General features: G+C 42.1%; 1 protein-coding gene across 1 annotated transcript in view; it reads left to right on the top strand.

Annotated features, from left to right (window-relative positions):
* The window catches only part of LOC139417652 (pro-neuregulin-3, membrane-bound isoform-like), a 366,421-nt gene extending 354,491 nt beyond the window's left edge, over positions 1 to 11,930 (top strand). The window contains exons 8-9 of the mRNA XM_071166848.1: positions 1,410 to 1,595; positions 11,115 to 11,930. Of these exons, the coding sequence (XP_071022949.1) occupies positions 1,410 to 1,595; positions 11,115 to 11,733 (805 nt within the window). The 3' untranslated portion in view covers positions 11,734 to 11,930. The remainder of the gene's footprint in view (positions 1 to 1,409; positions 1,596 to 11,114) is intronic.
* The last annotated feature ends 9,600 nt before the right edge of the window (positions 11,931 to 21,530 follow it).

Here is a 21,530-nt window from a genome sequence, read left to right as displayed (position 1 = left end):
TCCTTACCTGGCTATCAGCGGAGCCTTGAGTGGCAGCGAAACAATTAATTCAGCCTCATTTACTGCCTTTATTTAAAAAACATAGCTGATATGGCTGACCATATCTTCCTGGCATATTACATCCTTTATGCAGCAGCATACAATACATTTTGGACTCACCTTGTTGTGCGGGGTGGCCCTTCATTGGCAAATTTTGTCATCAAAAAAATAGAAAGATTTACAATTCCGAGTTGGATGACCGTTCAAAACGTATTTTCCCAGTCTGAGTGTGTTTATTCCCCACTTCCCAGTTGCAATGCTTGCGGTTAGCCACTGTCACTGATTCCTTCCAAACAACTCATTGTTGAATTAGCGATTTCCCACTTGTTGTGTAATGCTTAATTCCAATGGCCGATGAACACCGATACAATTTATCTTCATTATTTATCTTCATATTACAAGCATTAAAAAGGATTTGCCAGTAGATTGTCTACATGATTTATGATGATGACTGCAAGCTAAGAGTCCAATCAAAGTGTCACGGCCGTTGAATGAAGAGGACCAGGGTGCAGTGTGGTGTGCGTACATATTATTTTTATTAGAAAAAACACCGAACAAAACAATAAACACTACAAAACAAACCGTGAAGCTAAAGGCTATGTGCCATAAACAAAGTTAACTTCCCACAAAGACAGGTGGGAAAGGGCTACCTAAGTTTGGTTCTCAATCAGAGACAACAATAGACAGCTGTCCCTGATTGAGAACCCTACCCGGCCAAAACATGGAAATACAAATAATAGAACATAGAATACCCACCACAAATCACACCCTGACCAAACCAAATAGAGACATAAAAAGAATCTCTAAGGTCAGGGCGTGACACAAACCTAATGTAGCTATAACGAAATTTGACATCATTTTGTCTGTGGCCAATGACCTTGAGCTTTCTTGGAAGGGCACTTCTAATCTAAGTCTATGGCAGGACCCAAAGGGCTCACATTCTTGATGTCTACCCTTACTAAAGGCAGGTGACGTAGTGTCCCCATGAGTGACAGAACACTGAGCCAATAACGGTGCAATGCTCCTATCTTCTGCTGGCTTGCCCCACCACAGAAAGCACTGAGCTAGGCTGAAACACCTGCATTTTGGAGCTGCCTGTTTGTATGTGGCTTTACTAACTCAATGATATATATATATATATTTTAATTGTGTGACATACTGTATGTAACACTTTTCTTTTTGTTTTTGGGGGGGGGGGGGGATATGGGGCTCAAAACAGGTGGGGCTCTGCCCTGAATGACGTGTCACCTCTGTGTGTTGATAGTATGACCGTCTGTAGAGCATCTATTTGGGATTATCTAAATAACGTGTGACCAAATCGGAAAATCTAATAATCCACTTTTGATCCCTTTCCCTGTGGTTGATTTCAGAAGCGGCTCCCTGTCTCACAGTCCAGACCAGAGAAGTAGAGCCACCCATTGGTCAGTACCGCGTAGGACTCTGCCTATACCCAGGGGAAGACTAAATCCAAATGGAGGATCCAAACATTCTGGCCCCGCCTACCAACACCTCCAGGAGTTGGAGTCGTCTGAGAGAGAGGTTGAGTCCTTGAGAGGGTAAGTTACACTGTCGGTTTATCAGAGACATTAGTACTGACTACATCTCAATTGTCATTCAACTTAAAGTAGCATTAATAGTGAAAATATGGACATCATGTCCTTCACCTTGAATACTACTTCTGCAAACTCAGAATCAATGTGTTGGTAAAGTTCAAATCAAATCATCAAATCAAATTTTATTTCGTCACATACACGGGTTTAGCAGATGTTATTGGTCACATACACGTGTTTAGCAGATGTTATTGAGCTAAATTAAAAAATAAAAAAAATAAATGCTTGTGGTTCTAGTTCTGACAGCGCAGTAATATCTAACATGTAATCTAACCATTTCACAACAAATACCTAATACACACAAATCTAAGGAATGGAATGAAGAATATATAAATATATGGATGAGCAATGTCAGAGTGGTATAGACTTAGATACAGAAGATAGTATAGAATACAGTATATACATACGAGAAGAGTAATGCAAGATATGTAAACATTATTAAAGTGACATTATTAAAGTGACTCGTGTTCAATTTATTAAAGTGGCAAATTATTTCAAGTCTGTGTATGTAGGCAGCAGCCTCTCTGTGCTAGTGATGGCTATTTAACAGTCTGATGGCCTTGAGATAGAAGCTGTTTTTCAGGTAGTTTGCCACCGGGGATGCGTCGTGCAGACCGCACCACCCTCTGGAGAGCCCTGCTTTTGTGGGCGGTGCAGTTGCCGTACCAGGTGCTGATACAGCCCAACAGGATGCTCTCAAATGTATTTTAGGTGACAAGCCACATTTCTTTAGCCTCCTGAGGTTGAAGAGGCGCTATTGCGCCTTCTTCACCACACTGTCTGTGTGGGTGGACCATTTCAGGTTGTCAGTGATATGTATGCCGAGGAACTTAAAACTTTCCACCTTTTCCACTGCTGTCCCGTCGATGTGGATAGGGGGGTGCTCCCTCTGCTGTGTCCCGAAGACCATGATCATCTCCTATGTTTTGTTGACATTGAGTGAGAGGTTATTTTCCTGACACCACTCCCAGAGCCCTCACCTCCTCCCTGTAGGCTGTCTCGTTGTTGTTGGTAATCAAGCCTACTACTGTTGTGTCGTCTGCAAACTTGATGATTGAGTTGGAGGAGTGCATGGCCATGCAGTCATGGGTGAACAGGGAGTACAGGAGGGGGCTGAGCACGCACCCTTGTGGGGCCCTAGTGTTGAGGATCAGCGAAGTGGAGATATTGTTTCCTATCTACACCACCTGGGGGCGGCCCGTCAGGGAGTCCAGGCCCAATTGCACAGGGCAGGATTCAGACCCAGAGCCTCAGGCTTAATGATGAGCTTGGAGGATACTATGGTGTTGAATGCTGCGCTATAGTCAATTAACACCATTCTTACATAGGTATTCCTCTTGTCCAAATGAGATAGGGCAGTGTGCAGTGTGATGGCGAGTATATCGTCTGTGGACGTATTGGGACGGTAAGCAAATTGAAGTGGGTCTAGTGTGACAGGTAAGGTGGAGGTGATCCTTGACTAGTCTCCCAAAGCACTTCATGATGACAGAAGTGAGTGCTACGGGGCGATAGTCATTTAGTTCAGTTACCTTTGCTTTCTTGGGTACAGGAACAATGGTGGCCATCTTGAAGCATGTGGGGACAGCAGACTGGGATAGGGAGTGATTGAATATGTCTGTAAACACACCATCCAGCTGGTATGTGCTTGCTCTGAGGACGCGGCTAGGGATGCCGTCTGGGCCGGCAGCTTGCGAGGGTTAACAAGTTTGTCCCCCAATAAGTTTTCCAAACGTAAAAGATTAAACAACGCTGTTTGACATAGTAACATATCACAGAAAAACAGATTTTACACAATCCCACACTCCCAGAGTTTAGGTACTTATACATTCAGACTGTTTCTGTTTGCTGCAGTGGTTTCGGGATCATTATTCTCTAACAGAGAGAGTGCACTGCAATGTCCGTTTTGAAGACGAGGAATGCTGCATAATGAGCCCAGCCTATCCCAGGCTCCAATCCCAGATCTTATCCCAGGCACCTATCCCAGGCTCTTATCCCAGGAGCCTATCCCAGGCTCCTAACCCAGGCTCCTAACCCAGGCACCTAACCCAGGCTCTCATCCCAGGCTACCATCCCAGGCTCTTATCCCAGGCTACCATCCCAGGCTCTTATCCAATGTGCCTTTCCCAGGCTTCTAACCCTGGCTCTTATCCCAGGCGCCAATCCCAGGCTACCATCCCAGGCTCCTATCCCAGGCTCCTATCCCAGGCTCCTAACCCAGGCTACCATCCCAGGCTCTTATCCAATGTGCCTTTCCCAGGCTCCTAACCCAGGCTTTTATCCCAGGCACCTATCCCAGGCTACCATCCCAGGCTCTTATCCCAGGCTCCTATCCCAGGCTACCATCCCAGGCTCTTATCCCAGGCTCCTATCCCAGGCTACTATCCCAGGCTCTTATCCCAGGCTACCATCCCAGGCTCTTATCCAATGTGCCTTTCCCAGGCTCCTAACAGGCTCTTATCCCAGGCTACTATCCCAGGCTACCATCCCAGGCTACCATCTCAGGCTTATATCCCAGGCTGTGTGGCCCTTCTGTCTGCCTCTGTCATCACACCTCTGACATCTTTCATCTCTGATTTATGGGTCCACCTGTAATCTTTAAACAAGAGTCACTGTCTCCAAATCCCACAGGGCGACGTCTGCTTTCTCTCCTCCACTTGCTTTAGCTCTCTCTCTCGCTCTACTTCTCTCTCTCTCTCTCTCTCTCTAATTATAGAACTGGTTGTTTGGATGCGGATTGATTGATGGCAGAGCCTACATGTAGGCCGTCAATTTATAAACGTAATCTCTTCTGGAAAAATGTGTCCAGGCAAAATATTTCCAAATGCTGCTAGGCTAGCATTTGATTTGCAACGGTTGGGGTTTGTAAACCTTGCTGTCTGCCTCTCAGACCTGTGGAACAATGTTGCATTTTTTTGCAATCTCCACTGTACATGCATATGAATGTGAAGAGAATAACAGCTTCTCTGAGCCAGGCGGATTAATTTATCATTATAATCGATATATTCAATGAAATTTCAATAGAAACAAAGGTAAAACAAACATAGTTTGCTGTCTGTTGCAAATAGAATGGATATAATTAGCAACCAGCCCATTTGGCTAGCAATTTCAGAACTAACAACTGGCTTTTGCCCGGACTATATTGTATGGTGGAAGGATCAAATAAAACAAATTTATTCAATATAATAACGTTTTTAATGAAAACATGTCATTAATCTTTTTTGTATATGTTGGGAACCATTTTACAAAGCAATAAGGCCCTCGAACCCGGGAATCGTTGAGAATAACACCCTCCTAAGGGCTGTTTCCCCAGCCCTTGGCTTCACCTTGGGCTTAAGAACAGCCCTTTGTCCGGAGTCATCACACAATAATTCTCGAGTTCTCATGCCTTATTGCTTAAATAAAGCCCCAGAACGTGGAATGCTGCTACCTCGGCAAAGCTATAGACTTAATTTCAAGAGGAGAAATTTCAGAGGCAGAATTTTTAGAAGTGAAAAAAGAAAGGCTCACTGCACTCTAGTTTTTACTCCTTCGCTTTGTTTTTCACTGTGCTGAGCAAAGATTTTAAAAAATGAGGTTATGTTATGATCTCCAGTAAAATGGCGTTAGCTCAAATGGAGTGCTTGGCCTGTCGGGGGTGGATTGTATTTTTAATGACGGTCCTACGCTGCCCTTCCTCTCTCTTAGTTTGTCAGTGCGTGACGGGTGGAGGGATTCAGTGGGAAGCTGAACAGCAAGATCATGAAACCAGGCAGGACTCACTGAAAAAGACAGACTCTGTGGGGACTCAGCCAATAAAAATATCACTATCATTGCCAATGAAATAGATAGTGTTATACTGATAGACTTTGAAATGTCATAACAGCATAGCAGGAACTTTTACAAAGAGGGCAGTGCTTTAGACATGTGGATAAAGTCAGTCGTGTTACAGGGAATGTTCCAGTCAACTAATTGGTTGATGTTATAAATTCTTAGAAAAAAGGTGCTATCTAGAACCTAAAAGGGTGTCCCCATAGGAGAACCCTTTGAATAACTATTTTTGCGGGGAAAATCCTTTTGGTAGGTTCTACATGGAACCCAAAGGGTTCTACCTGAAACCAAAAGGGATTATCCTACGGGGACAGTGGAAGAACCCTTTTGGAACCCCTTATTCTAAGAATATAAGTCTGTCCTGTACTCTACAACTCTAGGTGCAAACCACTGTCAGGTGCTTGTAGAATAAGCAATAACAGGTGAACGGCCTAACTTTGCTGACATACCAGATGCTAGACATAGCCTCCAGCTGGCCCAGAAGGCAGGAGCACATGATTAGTTGAAAAGACTGACTGACCTATTTACAGATTTACAGACAACCAGCACATAGAGAGAGAATCCCCATTCCAGTGAGTTGCCATGGAGACACTGCGGTAAAGGGTGACATGAGAGAACACAATGAGCGAGAGCGTGTGAGAGAAAAAAAGAGGCAGAGAGGGAGGTAGAGAGAGAGAAGAAATGTAGAAACTACCTGTTTTGCATACAACAGTAAAAACAAATCAGTAAGAAGTGCTATCCCTCTCATTCCGTGTCTGTCAGAAAAACTTGCTGTTATCTCTCCAGAATGGCTTAGGCCTACACCAACATAGAACTTCACTTGTGTTTTATTGTAACCAGTATTTTTAGATACACCTGTCAGATTTCTCAAGGCTTTCTCAAATGCACAGAGGTATAATTGAATTATGCAAATGCTTGTCTGTCATTGCGGTGAAAGTGTTGCAGACAGTGTGTGGAGATACAGTGCTTCTGCATAAATCTGGTATCAAAGTACCTGCCTGAGATGTAACTTGGCTCCTTACTACAAGGTCACTATTACTGTAATTGATTCTACTGACAAGGTCACTATGACTGTAATTGATTCCTCTGACAAGGTCACTATTACTGTAATTGATTCCACTGACAAGGTCACTATTACTGTAATTGATTCTACTGACAAGGTCACTATGACTGTAATTGATTCCTCTGACAAGGTCACTATTACTGTAATTGATTCCACTGACAAGGTCACTATTACTTTAATTGATTCCTCTGACAAGGTCACTATTACTGTAATTGATTCCTCTGACAAGGTCACTATTACTGTAATTGATTCCTCTGACAAGACCACTACCACTGTAATTGATTTCTCTGATAAAGTCACTATCCCTGTAATTGATACCTCTGACAAGGTCAATTCCATAAGGAAGCATTGATGGTGGACCTTGACTGTTCTGGCCCCAGCAGACTGGATCGTAAGTCCCTCATCCTCCTCTGGTCTATAACATTCTAATAGACTACTCTGTCTATCTTTAATGGGCTCCTAATTATTCAGGATATTACCCCTGAATGAACCAGCCAATAGTATGTCCCAGAATTCTCTGGAATGTTCTTGTCTGACAGGAATGGTCCAATCCTGTCCCTGCTTTGCTGCACCCACCAGCTTTCTCAGCTGGAATAGCGTGTTCATTCATCAGATCAATTTGGAAAATGATCACTACTATCCCAGGCTCTGACTGGATAAGAGCATTTGCTAAATGACAAAAATCTAAATGTTCGATGTCTACTGTCCCAGTCTCTTTGTCATGTACATTCATAAACAATAATGAAACATTACAGTATTATCTAAACATTCATAAAATCCATATATACATTTGAAGTCGGAAGTTTACATAAACCAAAATACATTTAGACTTAGTGTTTCACTGACAATTCCTGACAATAAATCATAATAAAAATTCCCTGTCTTAGGTCAGTTAGGATCACCACTTTATTTTAAGAATGTGAAATGTCAGAATAGTAGTAGAGAGAACACATTTATTTATTTCATCACATTCCCAATAGGTCAGAAGATTACATACACTCAATTAATATTTGGTAGCATTGCCTTTAAATTGTTTAACTTGGGTCAAACGTTTTGGGTAGCCTTCCACAAGCTTCCCACAATAAGTTGGGTGAATTTTGGCATTCCTCCTGACAGAGCTGGTGTAACTGAGTCAGGTTTGTAGGCCTCCTTGCTCACACACGCTTTTTCAGTTCTGCCCACACATTTTCTATGGGATTGAGGTCAGAGCTTTGTGATGGCCACTAAAATACCTTGACTTGTTTTGTCCTTAAGCCATTTTGCCACAACTTTGGAAGTATGCTTGGGGTCATTGTGCATTTGGAAGACCCATTTGCAACCAAGCTTTAACTTCCTGACGGATGTCTTGAGATGTTGCTTCATTATATCCACATTATTTTCATTCCTCATGACGCCATCTATTTAGTGAAGTGCACCAGTCCCTCCTGCAGCAAAGGTCTTGGATGATTTCTTTTGATTTTCACATGATGTCAAGCAAAGACGCATTGAAAGGTAGGCCTTGAAATAGATCTACAGGTACACCTCCAATTGACTCAAATTATGTCAGAAGCTTCTATTACCATGACATCGTTTTCTGGAATTTTCCAAGCTGTTTAAAGGCACAGTCAACTTAGTGTATGTAAACTTCTGACTCACTGGAATTGTGATACAGTGAAATATAAGTGAAATAATCTGTCTGTAAACAATTACTTGTCATGCACAAAGTAGATATCCTAACCGACATGCCAAAACTATAGTTTGTTGACAAGAAATGTGTGGAGTGGTTGAAAAACAAGTTTTAAGGACTCCAACCTAAGTGTATGTAAACTTCCGACTTCAACTGTAGATATCTACATAAATCAATGTAGATAATTAAAATACAAAGTACAATCATGTACAGTGCCTTCGGAAAGTATTCAGACCTGAATTCAGACCAGAACTTTTTCCACATTTGTTACGTTACAGCCTTATTCTAAAAGGGATTACATTTAAAAAATCCTCAGCAATCTACTTACAATACCCCATAATGACAAAGCGAAAACAGTTTTTAAGACATTTTAGCAAATTCCTTATTTATATAAGTATTCAGAACCTTTGCTATGAGACTCGAAATTGAGCTCAGGTACATCCTGTTTCCATTGATCATCCTTGAGATGTTTCTACAACTTGATTGGAGTCCACTTGGGGTAAATTCAATTGATTGGACATGATTTGGAAAGGCACACGCCTGTCTATGTAAGGTCCCACAGTTGACAGTGCATGTCAGATCAAAAACCAAGCCATGATGTCGAAGGAATTGTCTGTGTAGATCCGAGACAGGATTGCGTCGAGGCACAGATCTGGGGAAGGGTACCAAAACATTTCTGCAGCATTGAAGGTCCCCAAGAATACAGTGGCCTCCATCATTCTTACATGAAAGAAGTTTGGAACCACCAAGACTCTTCCTAGAGCTGGCCGCCCGGCCAAACTGAGCAATCAGGGTGAGAAAGGTCTTGGTTAAGGAGGTGACCAAGAACCCGATGGTCACTCTGACAGAGCTTTAGAGTTCCTCTGTGGAGATGGGAGAACCTTCCAGAAGGACAACCATCTCTGCAGCACTCCACCAAGACTGCTGAGTGACCAGACGGAAGCCACTCCTAAGTAAAAGGCATATGACAGCCAGCTTGGAGTTGCCAAAAGGCACCTAAAGACTCTCAGATCATGAGAGACAAGATTCTATGGTCTGATGAAACCAAGATTGAACTCTTTGGCCTGAATGCCAAGCTTCACGTCTGGAGGAAACATGACACCTGAAATATGGTGGTGGCAGCATCATGCTGTGGGGATGTTTTTCAGTGTCAGAGACATGGAGACTAGTCAGAATCGAGGCAAAGATGAACGGAGCAAAGTACTGAGAAATTCTTGATGAAAACCTGCTCCAGAGTGCTCAGGACCTCAGACTGGGGCAAAGGTTCACCTCCCAACAGGACAACAACTCTAAACACACAGCCAAGACAAAGCAGAGAGAAAGAGTGGCTTCGTGACAAGTCTCTGAATGTCCTTGAGTCGCACAGCCAGAGCCCAGACCTGAACCCAATCGAACATCTCTGGAGAGACCTGAAAATAGCTGTGAAGCAACGCTCCCTGTTCAACCTGACAGAGCTTGATAGGATCTGTAGAGAGGAATGTGAGAAACTACCAAAATACAGATATGCCAAGCTTGTGGCTTCATACTCAAGAAGACTCGAGGCTGTAATCGTTGAGGTGCTAAGGTGCTTCAACAAAGTACTGAGCAAAGGGTCTGAATACGTATTTAAATGTGATATTTCATTTTTTTATATTTATAAATTAGCAAATATTTATTGAAACCTGTTTTTGCTTTGTCATTATAGGGTATTGTGTGTTGATTTATGAGGGAAAAACAATTTAATCAATTTTAGAATACGGCTGTAATCTTACAAAATATGGAAAAAGTAAAGGGGTCTGAATACTTTCCGATGGCACTGTACGTGTACAGCACATACTGTACAACACACTTCTATAATCTCACCTCAAATCTATGAACAGAGCAATTTTGTATTACAACGTTTAATTCTGTACACCATGGTCGTACATTTGCACAGTTGGGTGCATGCATGGGATGTTTTCAGGCTGATTGTATTTCCCACATCTAACGAGATTTGCTCCAAATGTTATTGTGGGCATTAGGAAACTGACATCCCTGTTATCGGAGAGCAAGGCCCAATATGGCTTTCTAAATGTGGCTCGTTTGGGGCTCATTCCAAAACCTCAGTGAAAAAGAGAATCATCAGCTTTGAAAACCCCCTTGATGGAGGCTTACATCTCTGATTAGGCTATTACAAGAAAGAGAGTGACTCAAAGTTAAATATTGATGCGACAAGAGCAGCTAGCCTTTGTCAGGGATTATGAATTATTACACAAAGATAATGAGCCCCAAGCCCTAGATTGTACCTCAATTGAGACGTTGAAATTACAGAGAGGATGTGTTGCTGTAATGTGAGGTAGCTTATGCCAGATCCCTTTGAGAAAAAGAAGAGAGAGCAAAGAATCAATATTTGATATCAACAACACAACACTTTGACTTTGAAAGTGCCTCATGAAGCACAAAAGCAATTTCTATGTCGGGAACAAATGGTGGACTATCTCGTGTCTAAAAGTGAATGGGGACATTGTTGATCACTGATTACTTCCTTAATTATTCTAGATGCTCTGATGCGTCAAACATATTCTTGTTGGACTAAATATTCATGCCATGCTCCATTTAGTTAAGTATCCCCATTTCAAGGTGTCAAATCAATAATGTAGTGTCTGAACTCCCTCTTAACTTTCCCAACTCATGATCCAGTTCATACAAAGTGAGAGTGTTCGGCTAGATAAAGACATGAAAGAGACATGTCAAGCTCATCTTGTCATTTTTGTGCTCTTCATGCCTCTGAGATGGCAAGGTGAAATTTGGCTCACAGAGTACCCTTGTTCTGTTTGGGAAGGTGCTTTAAAGGCTTCAGTTAAAATGATACTCAAAGCAATTAACTTTTCTTGAAGTGAAATGAGTACACGTGGGAATTGACAGCAATTGTAATTATCTCTCTCTCTCTTTTCGCTCTTCCCTTCATCAGGTGCCAGATTGTGAGGGCCGGGAGCGACCCGCGACAGGATGCCTTTCTAAATATGCAACCCCCCATGTCGGTGGAGCAGTCGTGGGAGAGCAGGGTGGAGGTGCGCTGCTGTCCTCTGGACAAGGGCCTGGACCATGACGTCTCTACTTCCACCTGGAGCCTCAGGCATCCCAGATGTCCAAGCCGCTCTTCCCCTCCTCCTTTCCGGACCTGCTCCATCCCTATCATCCCCTCTGTCCAGGGCCACAAGGACGAGGTCTCCTGTTTGCAAACAGCTACTGGCTCAGCCACCTGCAGCACCATGCCCAGTAAGGAAGTAGGAGGGCACTCCCTCATCATGCTGCACCCCACCTCCACCTCCTGCTCCTCCTCTATTGGGGGCCAGCAGCAGGACGAGGTGGCCCTTCTCCTAGAGGAGGCTCAGGAGCATCTCAGGGCTCTTGCCCACAGAAAGCAGGAAGACAGCGTCGGCGCCACCCCTCAACTGCCCAGAGAGACTGTGTGCTTCCTGACACTCAATGGTGGAGGAGCGGGGGGTTTGAGCCCTAATGGACCCACTGAGACCCAGTTAATGAGCCCTAGAGAACCTCATAGAGACTCAGCCCAGCCCTGCCAATGAGACAACGAGGTCTGGGCCCTAGCTTCCTATCTGGATCTACAGTAAAACAACTGTAGTGTCTTGAAGTCAAGACTGTAGAGAGCTCTGCATCAAAGGGATGAGATTAAACTGAATAGAGAAAAATAATATCATGGAATAAACAATGTGTATACTGTATGGAAGAATGAACAGAGGGATGGTCTATGGAGTGATGAAGAGAGAAATTATGTATATGCATTTATTTAAATGAGAAGCTTCTTAGACAAAAGAAACCAAATAGTCTGTCATCTCCATGGTGTTTTTAATTGTAAAAAAAATTATATATAAATATATATGGATATAAATATATGGAATTAAAAAGGTGACCAAGTTCAGTTGAGGAATACAGGAATGATGTACCGTCTTTCTTTTTTTGTAAGAACTCCTCCACATTTTTCAGGCTTGGAGCACGTTTGTGTGGACCCCATGCACCCTTACCCCTTCTGTTTTGCTACCTGGTGTGAACCGACGATGCAGTTAAACATGGCTGCCACAGCAACAGTATCTACTGTAAAACAACCTCTCAACTACCATTGTGAGTCTACCCAGCCAAGGATTATAACAGTCCCCCTTGCCTTGGATATACCACAGCAGTATATTGAAGAACAATTACAGAATGATATAGAGAGACTTTTGCCGATAAACTACCCCAGGTTGACCCTGTCACTGGCTTGGGACAGCAGGTTGATAAGACAGGCGTGATGCTAACACGGTTGGCTAGTTTGGTGTCTTATTCCTTTTTTGTACGTGAGTGGAATTCCTCCTCTGCTGACCAAGTCGTTTAGCATGGGTGTTTTTTTTCCCTCTGTCTAACCCCACACAACTCTGAGTACACACACACACATTCCCTCAGCACACAACGACGTGTACAGGTGTGTTGGGGGTACACAGCAGGGATGGAGGGACCAAGGATAATAGGCCGGCGCAAGTGGAGGAGTTTCTGTTTTTTAGTTTCCGTTTGTTCGTGATGAACAATCAGCTGCTTTCTGGGGAAGGGGAGGGGGGAGACAGTAGAGGGGGGTTGAAGAAAAATGTGTTTGTGGTACCTGTGAAGTGAGGACTTCAATTTCTGTTTTGAATTTAGAACCAAATGTTGGGGAAAAAAAGCATAATGGAGGTTTTGCAGATTATTTTTATTTTCTATTTCATTTTCAATGGTTCTGCCCCCTACCCCACCCACCCACTAACCTGTGAAATTGTGCATGCAGATAATATTTGTTTTCAGATTAACACCAATATTCTCTAGTGAGTTGCTGATTTCACTCACAATGTTTGGAATTTCACAATCAAATAACCTTTCATCAGAGGTTTACAAGCAGACCATAGAGGTGGCCAGGGCATTGGTAGGTAGATAAGGAGGTAAGGCTCCATATTGCCAACAACCCTTTCAGAGGTTTTTTAAATGATCTCCACAATGAGGTCAATGTAGCAGTAGTAATAACCATTGGAGGTTTCCAGATAAAAGCTAACTATTTATGTGTAGGACATATCCACTTGATGCCAAACAAGCTAAATTAATCGTGCTGCATGATGTACTTCATGCATCAACGACCAACAGTCACATTTGGGTCGTCAGACATCAAGTGGAAATGTGCCATTATCTGTGAACGTCCAAAGCGTATTACTTTACCTGAAACCATTTTCAATGCATTTTCAACTGTTGGTCTTGGAAATCATACATGCTCTCTGTACATCCGCCCTGCTGAATGGTTTTTGCAGTTATGAAAACCAATTTAAGTCGGGCATCTCTCGTTTCCACTCTGAACATCTGAACACCACATTACATTTGCCAGTAATTGAACACTGTCTGCTTCACTCCACGTACTTTCCGTTAACTTTATCAGAGAAGAAGCAGTGAAAAGGGGTCAGCCATTTGACCGCCTGTCTTGAAATGATTAACAAACTCATTGACCTTTCCTGCAAATGCCTCAAGTCTAGGGTGAGACTTTCTATATTAGGTCCTAATTTTTTCCAGTTTCTGTCTATACATGTGTCTGTTTGTGAATCTATGTGAAGGCTTATGGATTTCTGAGAGTACGTGTTTTATTTTTCAAATCAGATTGCTCATTGGAGTGTGTGTGTGTATATATGTGCGTGTGTGTGTTTGTACATGCGTGCGTGTGTGTGTGCATGGGTTTGTGTGTGCGTGACTATTCACATGCATGTGGTTATATAAGTTAATGCAGTATATACACATGGGCCCATACTGTATGTCCATGTCTTAGTAGGAGATTTTGCTCAGCTGGACAGTGGACAGACAGCAGTGGAGAGGTTAGCTGGTTGATGGCAGGGTTAGACCATACAGGCCAGACAGATAAGAGACCAGCTTGATCCACAAAGACCTCTGACTGCCAGGGAAAGCAACCCCATCAGAGCGTGGCAGTGTCTACTATCCCCACAAATGGCTGGAGAAGTTTATAGCCAATGCTAGTGATGCAGAGCCTTTTATCCTCTACCCTGATAAATCAGTTTGTTGTGAGAGTTTGGGGGAATTATACTTTGTCAGGTTTGTTTTTCTGAGACAAATCCAGTTTGGGTTGTGGGGAGGATGGTAAAAGCATTCCAAGGTGAAATCTCACAGCAGGAAAATGATTCAGCACTGTTCATTTCAATTTTAAAAGGCCTGTGTTTCTTAGTCTGAAGTTTATTCAGTGCTGTGCGTTGAGGCAGAATAAAAAGTTAATCCCTGGTGACGATTCTGAGCCAGTGGATGTGTAAACCTCTCTGTAAAGCTGATCTGCCTTCATAGAGAGTGACGGGGCAAGGTAAGAAACAATCCACCATGGCTCATTCTTGTACTTTTACCTACTGTGTGTGTACCTACTTACTGTGTGTGTGTGTGTGTGTGTGTGTGTGTGTGTGTGTGTGTGTGTGTGTGTGTGTGTGTGTGTGTGTGTGTGTGTGTGTGTGTGTGTGTGTGTGTGTGTGTGTGTGTGTGTGTGTGTGTGTGTGATGCAATAGCAATGCTCATCAGGCACAGTGTACCAATGTGTTAATTACTGGTGCTGAAATTCACCTTCAGTCAAAAGATGTTCTGATTACTCTAGTATTCATCCAGAGGTGTCTAGGTCACACTTTATTTTGGATTGAGTATTGCATCTCAAATATGAAGGTTTGAAGGAGTTCAAAAGGTAAGGGTGTTGAATGACCAATCAACAAAACAGCGTTACATCAATTGTAATACAAATATTCAGGGCAGAGCTATATTTCAGATAAGCATGAGATTATACCGAGATTAATTTCTAATGTCAGGCCAGGTTTGATAACCTTGATGTCAGCCAAGTGTCATTCAAATAATATTCCAGATAATTGAGCCGATAGCCTTTTCATGGTTATACATAGCTATGTGACAAGTGGTTGTTACATAGTTGTTATACAATGGTAACACAAAATGGACATGCAATTAGCATCCGGATATAAAGTGTGAACTAAGGTTGTTTTGATCCTCTGCTGCCTGTGTGTGAATTATCCAGTCACTATCATAGGCTGGTCAGACTGCTATATGGTTTAGGCTATATATTATCCCTTCAGCTTCATATCATCTCCCTGCGAATGTTCATTTTTGAGATAAGAATGGGTCTAAAACTCCAAGTTGTGAACTCCAGAGATGTTCAATGCCAGTGTATGTGTGTGTGTGTTGACAGAGTTTCCCCACAAAACCCTGGCTAATGTCAAAAATATTCCAGTTGTGATATGAAAAATAGAGTCTCATTTTTGGCAGTGAAGAACTTTATTTCAGTGATACCCCTCAAAAAATGATATAGTGGATTTTTCTGTTCATTTTATTTTTGTATTTTTGTTTTTCAATAAAGATGAGTCTTCAGTGTTATTTCTTTCAGTGCATCTGCAGAAAATTTAAATAATATTATATACATTTTGGAGATTATGGAAAATTCATAATCCAAACTGTTATTAGTTACAGCACGACTGTGCTTTGGCCTTAAACCAAAAAAACAATCAGCTACAGAATTCCTGAAATCTGATGAAGGTGCATAAAGTGCAGCTCAGGAATCAACAGATAAAGAATGGTCAAAATATCTGAAGATTGCTGGTGAAGTCAACCTGGAGTGAGGAGGAGGACATAGGTGGATGCAGGAACACACGGAAGACTAGTTAATAATGTGCTGAGAGAGAGCTCATTAGACAGTCACAGATGGGGAGAGATGCAGTAGGATTTACTCAGACATAAAGGTACATGACTCAGACAACCAATACATTACAGTCCAACCATTACATTACAGTCCAACCAATAATACTCATACTAGGTAAACAGAATGGTCATGTTATTTTCTGATGAAAGATATACAGTATGGACAATAAGAAAACTACCAAACACATGGCCGTGTGTGTGTACTTGTGTGTGTGTGTGTGTGTGTGTGTGTGTGTGTGTGTGTGTGTGTGTGTGTGTGTGTGTGTGTGTGTGTGTGTGTGTGTGTGTGTGTGTGTGTGTGTGTGTGTGTGTGTGTGCATGAATCTCTCACAGATAAATCACTACTGGATTAAGTGAACATTTGATTACTGTTTATGGATTCCTGATACTTGGTTGATCTCAGTCCAAGTACAATGGGAAGACACACATTGTTTCTGTCTGCTATGGTGACCAGTGACCACACACCTATAACCGTACAGTTGAAGTCGGAAGTTTACATACACCTTAGCCAAATACATTTAAATTCAGTTTTTAACAATTCCTGACATTAAATCCTAGTAAACATTCCCTGTCTTAGGTCAGTTAGGATCACCACTTTATTTTAAGAATGTGAAATGTCAGAATAGTAGTAGAGAGAATGATTTATTTCAGATGTAATTTATTTCATCACATTTCCAGTGGGTCAGAAGTTTACATACACTCAATTAGTGTTTGGTATCATTGCCTTTAAATTGTTTAACTTGGGTCAAATGTTTCGGGTAGCCTTCCACAAGCTTTCCACAATAAGTTGGGAGAATTTTGGCCCATTCCTCCTGACAGAGCTGATGTAACTGAGTCAGGTTTGTAGGCCTCCTTGCTCACGCACGCTTTTTCAGTTCTGCCCACACATTTTCTATGGGATTAAGGTCAGGGCATTGTGATGGCCACTACAATACCTTGACTTTGTTGTCCTTAAGCCATTTTGACACAACTTTGGAAGTATGCTTGGGGTCATTGTCCATTTGGAAGTCCCATTTACGACCAAGCTTTAACCTGATGTCTTGAGATGTTGCTTCAATATGTCCACATTATTTTCATTCCTCATAATGCCATATATTTTGTGAAGTGCATCAGTCCCTCCTGCAGCAAAGCACCCGCACAACATGATGCTGCCACCCCCGTGCTTCAAGGTTGGGATGGGGTTCTTCGGCTTGCAAGCCTCCCCCCTTTTTCCTCCAAACATAAAGATGGTCATTATGGCCAAACAGTTCTATTTTTGTTTCATCAGACCAGAGGATATTTCTCCAAAAAGTACGATCTTTGTCCCCATGTGCAGTTGCAAACCGTATTCTGGCTTTTTTATGGCGGTTTTGGAGCAGTGGCTTCTTCCTTACTGAGCTACCTTTCGGGTTATGTCGATATAGGACTCGTTTTACTGTGGATATAGATAATTTTGTACCTGTGTACTCCAGCATCTTCACAAGGTCCTTTGCTGTTGTTCTGGCATTGATTTGCACTTTTCGCACCGAAGTACGTTCATCTCTAGGAGAAAGAACATGTCTCCTTCCTGGGCTGCGTGGTCCCAAGGTGTTTATACTTGCGCACTATTGTTTGTACAGATGAACGTGGTACTTTCAGGCATTTGGAAATTGATCCCAAAGATGAACCAGACTTGTGGAGGTCTACAATTTGTTTTCTGAGGTCTTGGCTGATTTTTTTATATTTTCACATGATGTCAAGCAAAGAGACACTGAGTTTGAAGGTAGGCCTTGAAATACATCCACAGGTACACCTCCAATTGACTCAAATGATGTCATTTAGCCTATCAGAAGCATCTAAAGCCATGACATTTTCTGGAATTTTTCAAGCTGTTTAAAGGCACTGTTAGTGTATGTAAACGTCTGACCCACTGGAATTGTGATACAGTGAATTATAAGTGAAATAATCTGTCTGTATACAATTGTTGGAAAAATTAGATGTAGATAACAAGAAATTTGTGGAATGGTTGAAAAACTAGTTTTAATGACTCCAACCTGAGTGTTTCATCTCACTGAGAGGCTGAGCACCAGCTGATTCAGGATCAGTCCAGGCAAAGCATGCGATGGGGTTCGAGAGACACTATAAACCAGTACTACAGCTCTCAGATCAGTGGCCATGACGGGTTAAAATCAATAACAAAATGATCCAGCAAGAAAAAAAAAATTTTTCCCCCATACAATGACATCCATACGTTTAACTATACTGAACAAACATATAAACACAACATGTAAAGTGTTGGTCCCATGTTTCATGAGTTGAAATAAAAGATTCCAGAAATGTTTCATACTCACAAGAAGCATATTTCTCTCAAAGGTTGTGCACAAATTTGTTTACATCCCTGTTAGTGAGCATTTCTCTTTTGCCAAGATAATCCATCCACCTGACAGGTGTGGCATATCAACAAGCTGATTAAACAGAATGATCATTGCAAAGGTGCACCTTTTGCCACTATAAAATGTGCAGTTTAGTCACACAACACAATGCCACAGATGTCTCAAGAGTGTGCAATTGGCATGCGGAATACAGGAATGTTCACAAGAGCTGTTGCTAGATGTTTGAATGTTAATTTCTTTACCATAACATAATTTTAGAGAATTTGGAAGTACGTCCAACGGGCCTCACAACTGCAGACCACGTGTAAGCACGCCAGACCAGGACCTCTACATCCGACTTCTTCACCTGAGACCAGCCACCCGGACAGCTGATGAAACTGAGGAGTATTTCTGTCTGTAATGGGGAATGGGGAAAAACTAATTCTGATTGGTTGGGTCTGGCTCCCATGTGGGAGGGCCTATGCCCTCCCAGGCCCACCCATGGCTGTGCCCCTGCCCAGTCATTTGAAAGAGTTTAGGGTCTCATGAATTTATTTAAATTGACTTATTTCCTCATGTGAACTGTAACTCAGTAAAATCAATAGAGTTGTTGCTTGTAACGTATATATTTTTGTTCAGTATAATTGCATTTGTAACACAATGTACCATATGGTAAGTTTCAGCAAATCTGTGTACAATATCTGTGTTTAACAGTAGGTATCGCATCCATTATTAATAAGGCATATATTTTATGTATATTATATTTGTGTTTGTAAGCCACATACAAAATTATTATTTGAGAGTTTAACAAGCATTCAACATAAAACAAATCAAAGGTTGCCCATGCTTTTCAAGGAAGAGAGAGAAAACAACAGCTCTAGGATGACAAAAAAACTGAAATGTGAAACAATAAAAGGCACTGCAGACACTCAGCCATTATTGGGAAACTATATGGTGACTCCCTCCGGCTGCATTGAATGGACCCATTAGATTGCATAACTAAAGACCAAGATAGAACAAAGATAGCTGATTTTACTGGATCCTCAATCTATTCTTTCTGCTTTCTTCACCAAAATAAATCACTGTTGATTGTAGTCATCAATCACAACATGAAACACAAACCATCCCTGACAGACTACCATCATAAACTGATCTTCCTTGAAGCGCGTAACTGATTTGTTTATGTATCTATTCATTTACCTTTGTTGATACTGAGTTTATTTGAGACCAAATTCTCTTTTAGAATGAGTTTGTGAGCAGCAGGAAGGTTCATACAAACTGCTATGATCTTGACTGACCACAGGGTAAAAACCGTGGCTTGATGTTGGTGCAGAAGAACGACCCTCTTTGTAGGACAGTGGCCCCATCACTGGAGTATTTGGAGATCCTAGACCACAGGGGGAATGTCTTCCAACACCCCCACCAGAAGCAAGCTTTATAGGCTTTATACTGAGCTTGGATTGGTATATGTGGATGAAAGGTATGTTCTTTCACCCACATTGACATTCATGTTTGGTCTTCTCTAGCTTGGGGATATCAATGCAAAATTGATTTCTATATGTAAAAGAGTCTGCGCCACCGCTGTCACTGACATGATTAATCAGGCATGGTTCCTGAAGCGTCCCCCTACACTGAGTGTGAAAAACATTAGGAACACCTGATCTTTCCATGATAGACTGACCAGGTGAATTCAATTGAAAGCTAAGATCCCTTATTGATGTCACGTGTTAAATCCACTTCAATCTGTGTAGCTGAAGGGGAGGAGACCGGTTAAATCAATGTTTTTAAGCCTTGAGACAATTGAGACATGGACGGTGTATGTGTGCCATTCAGAAGGTGAATTGGAAAAACAAAATATTGAAGTGCCTTTGAACGGGGTATGGTAGAAGGTGCCAGGCGCACTGGTTTGAGTGTCAAGAACTGCAACGCTGCTGGGTTTTTCCATGCTCAACAGTTTCCCGTGTGTATAAAGAACGGTCCACCAGCCAAAGGACTTCCAGGCAACTTGAGACAACTTTGGGAATCATTGGAGTCAACATACAGTGCCTTGCGAAAGTATTCGGCCCCCTTGAACTTTGCGACCTTTTGCCACATTTCAGGCTTCAAACATAAAGATATAAAACTGTATTTTTTTGTGAAGAATCAACAACAAGTGGGACACAATCATGAAGTGGAACGACATTTATTGGATATTTCAAAAACTTTTTTAACAAATCAAAAACTGAAAAATTGGGCGTGCAAAATTATTCAGCCCCTTTACTTTCAGTGCAGCAAACTCTCTCCAGAAGTTCAGTGAGGATCTCTGAATGATCCAATGTTGACCTAAATGACTAATGATGATAAATACAATCCACCTGTGTGTAATCAAGTCTCCGTATAAATGCACCTGCACTGTGATAGTCTCAGAGGTCCGTTAAAAGCGCAGAGAGCATCATGAAGAACAAGGAACACACCAGGCAGGTCCGAGATACTGTTGTGAAGAAGTTTAAAGCCGGATTTGGATACAAAAAGATTTCCCAAGCTTTAAACATCCCAAGGAGCACTGTGCAAGCGATAATATTGAAATGGAAGGAGTATCAGACCACTGCAAATCTACCAAGACCTGGCCGTCCCTCTAAACTTTCAGCTCATACAAGGAGAAGACTGATCAGAGATGCAGCCAAGAGGCCCATGATCACTCTGGATGAACTGCAGAGATCTACAGCTGAGGTGGGAGACTCTGTCCATAGGACAACAATCAGTCGTATATTGCACAAATCTGGCCTTTATGGAAGAGTGGCAAGAAGAAAGCCATTTCTTAAAGATATCCATAAAAAGTGTCGTTTAAAGTTTGCCAAAAGCCACCTGGGAGACACACCAAACATGTGGAAGAAGGTGCTCTGGTCAGATGAAACCAAAATTGAACTTTTTGGCAACAATGCAAAACGTTATGTTTGGCGTAAAAGAAACACAGCTGAACACACCATCCCCACTGTCAAACATGGTGGTGGCAGCATCATGGTTTGGGCCTGCTTTTCTTCAGCAGGGACAGGGAAGATGGTTAAAATTGATGGGAAGATGGATGGAGCCAAATACAGGACCATTCTGGAAGAAAACCTGATGGAGTCTGCAAAAGACCTGAGACTGGGACGGAGATTTGTCTTCCAACAAGACAATGATCCAAAACATAAAGCAACATCTACAATGGAATGGTTCAAAAATAAACATATCCAGGTGTTAGAATGGCCAAGTCAAAGTCCAGACCTGAATCCAATCGAGAATCTGTGGAGAGAACTGAAAACTGCTGTTCACAAATGCTC

The sequence above is a fragment of the Oncorhynchus clarkii genome, chromosome 1 (genome assembly GCF_045791955.1).
Source record: "Oncorhynchus clarkii lewisi isolate Uvic-CL-2024 chromosome 1, UVic_Ocla_1.0, whole genome shotgun sequence".
In the NCBI taxonomy this organism is placed as follows: domain Eukaryota; kingdom Metazoa; phylum Chordata; class Actinopteri; order Salmoniformes; family Salmonidae; genus Oncorhynchus; species Oncorhynchus clarkii.
This window is presented reverse-complemented; position numbering and strand designations above follow the sequence as displayed.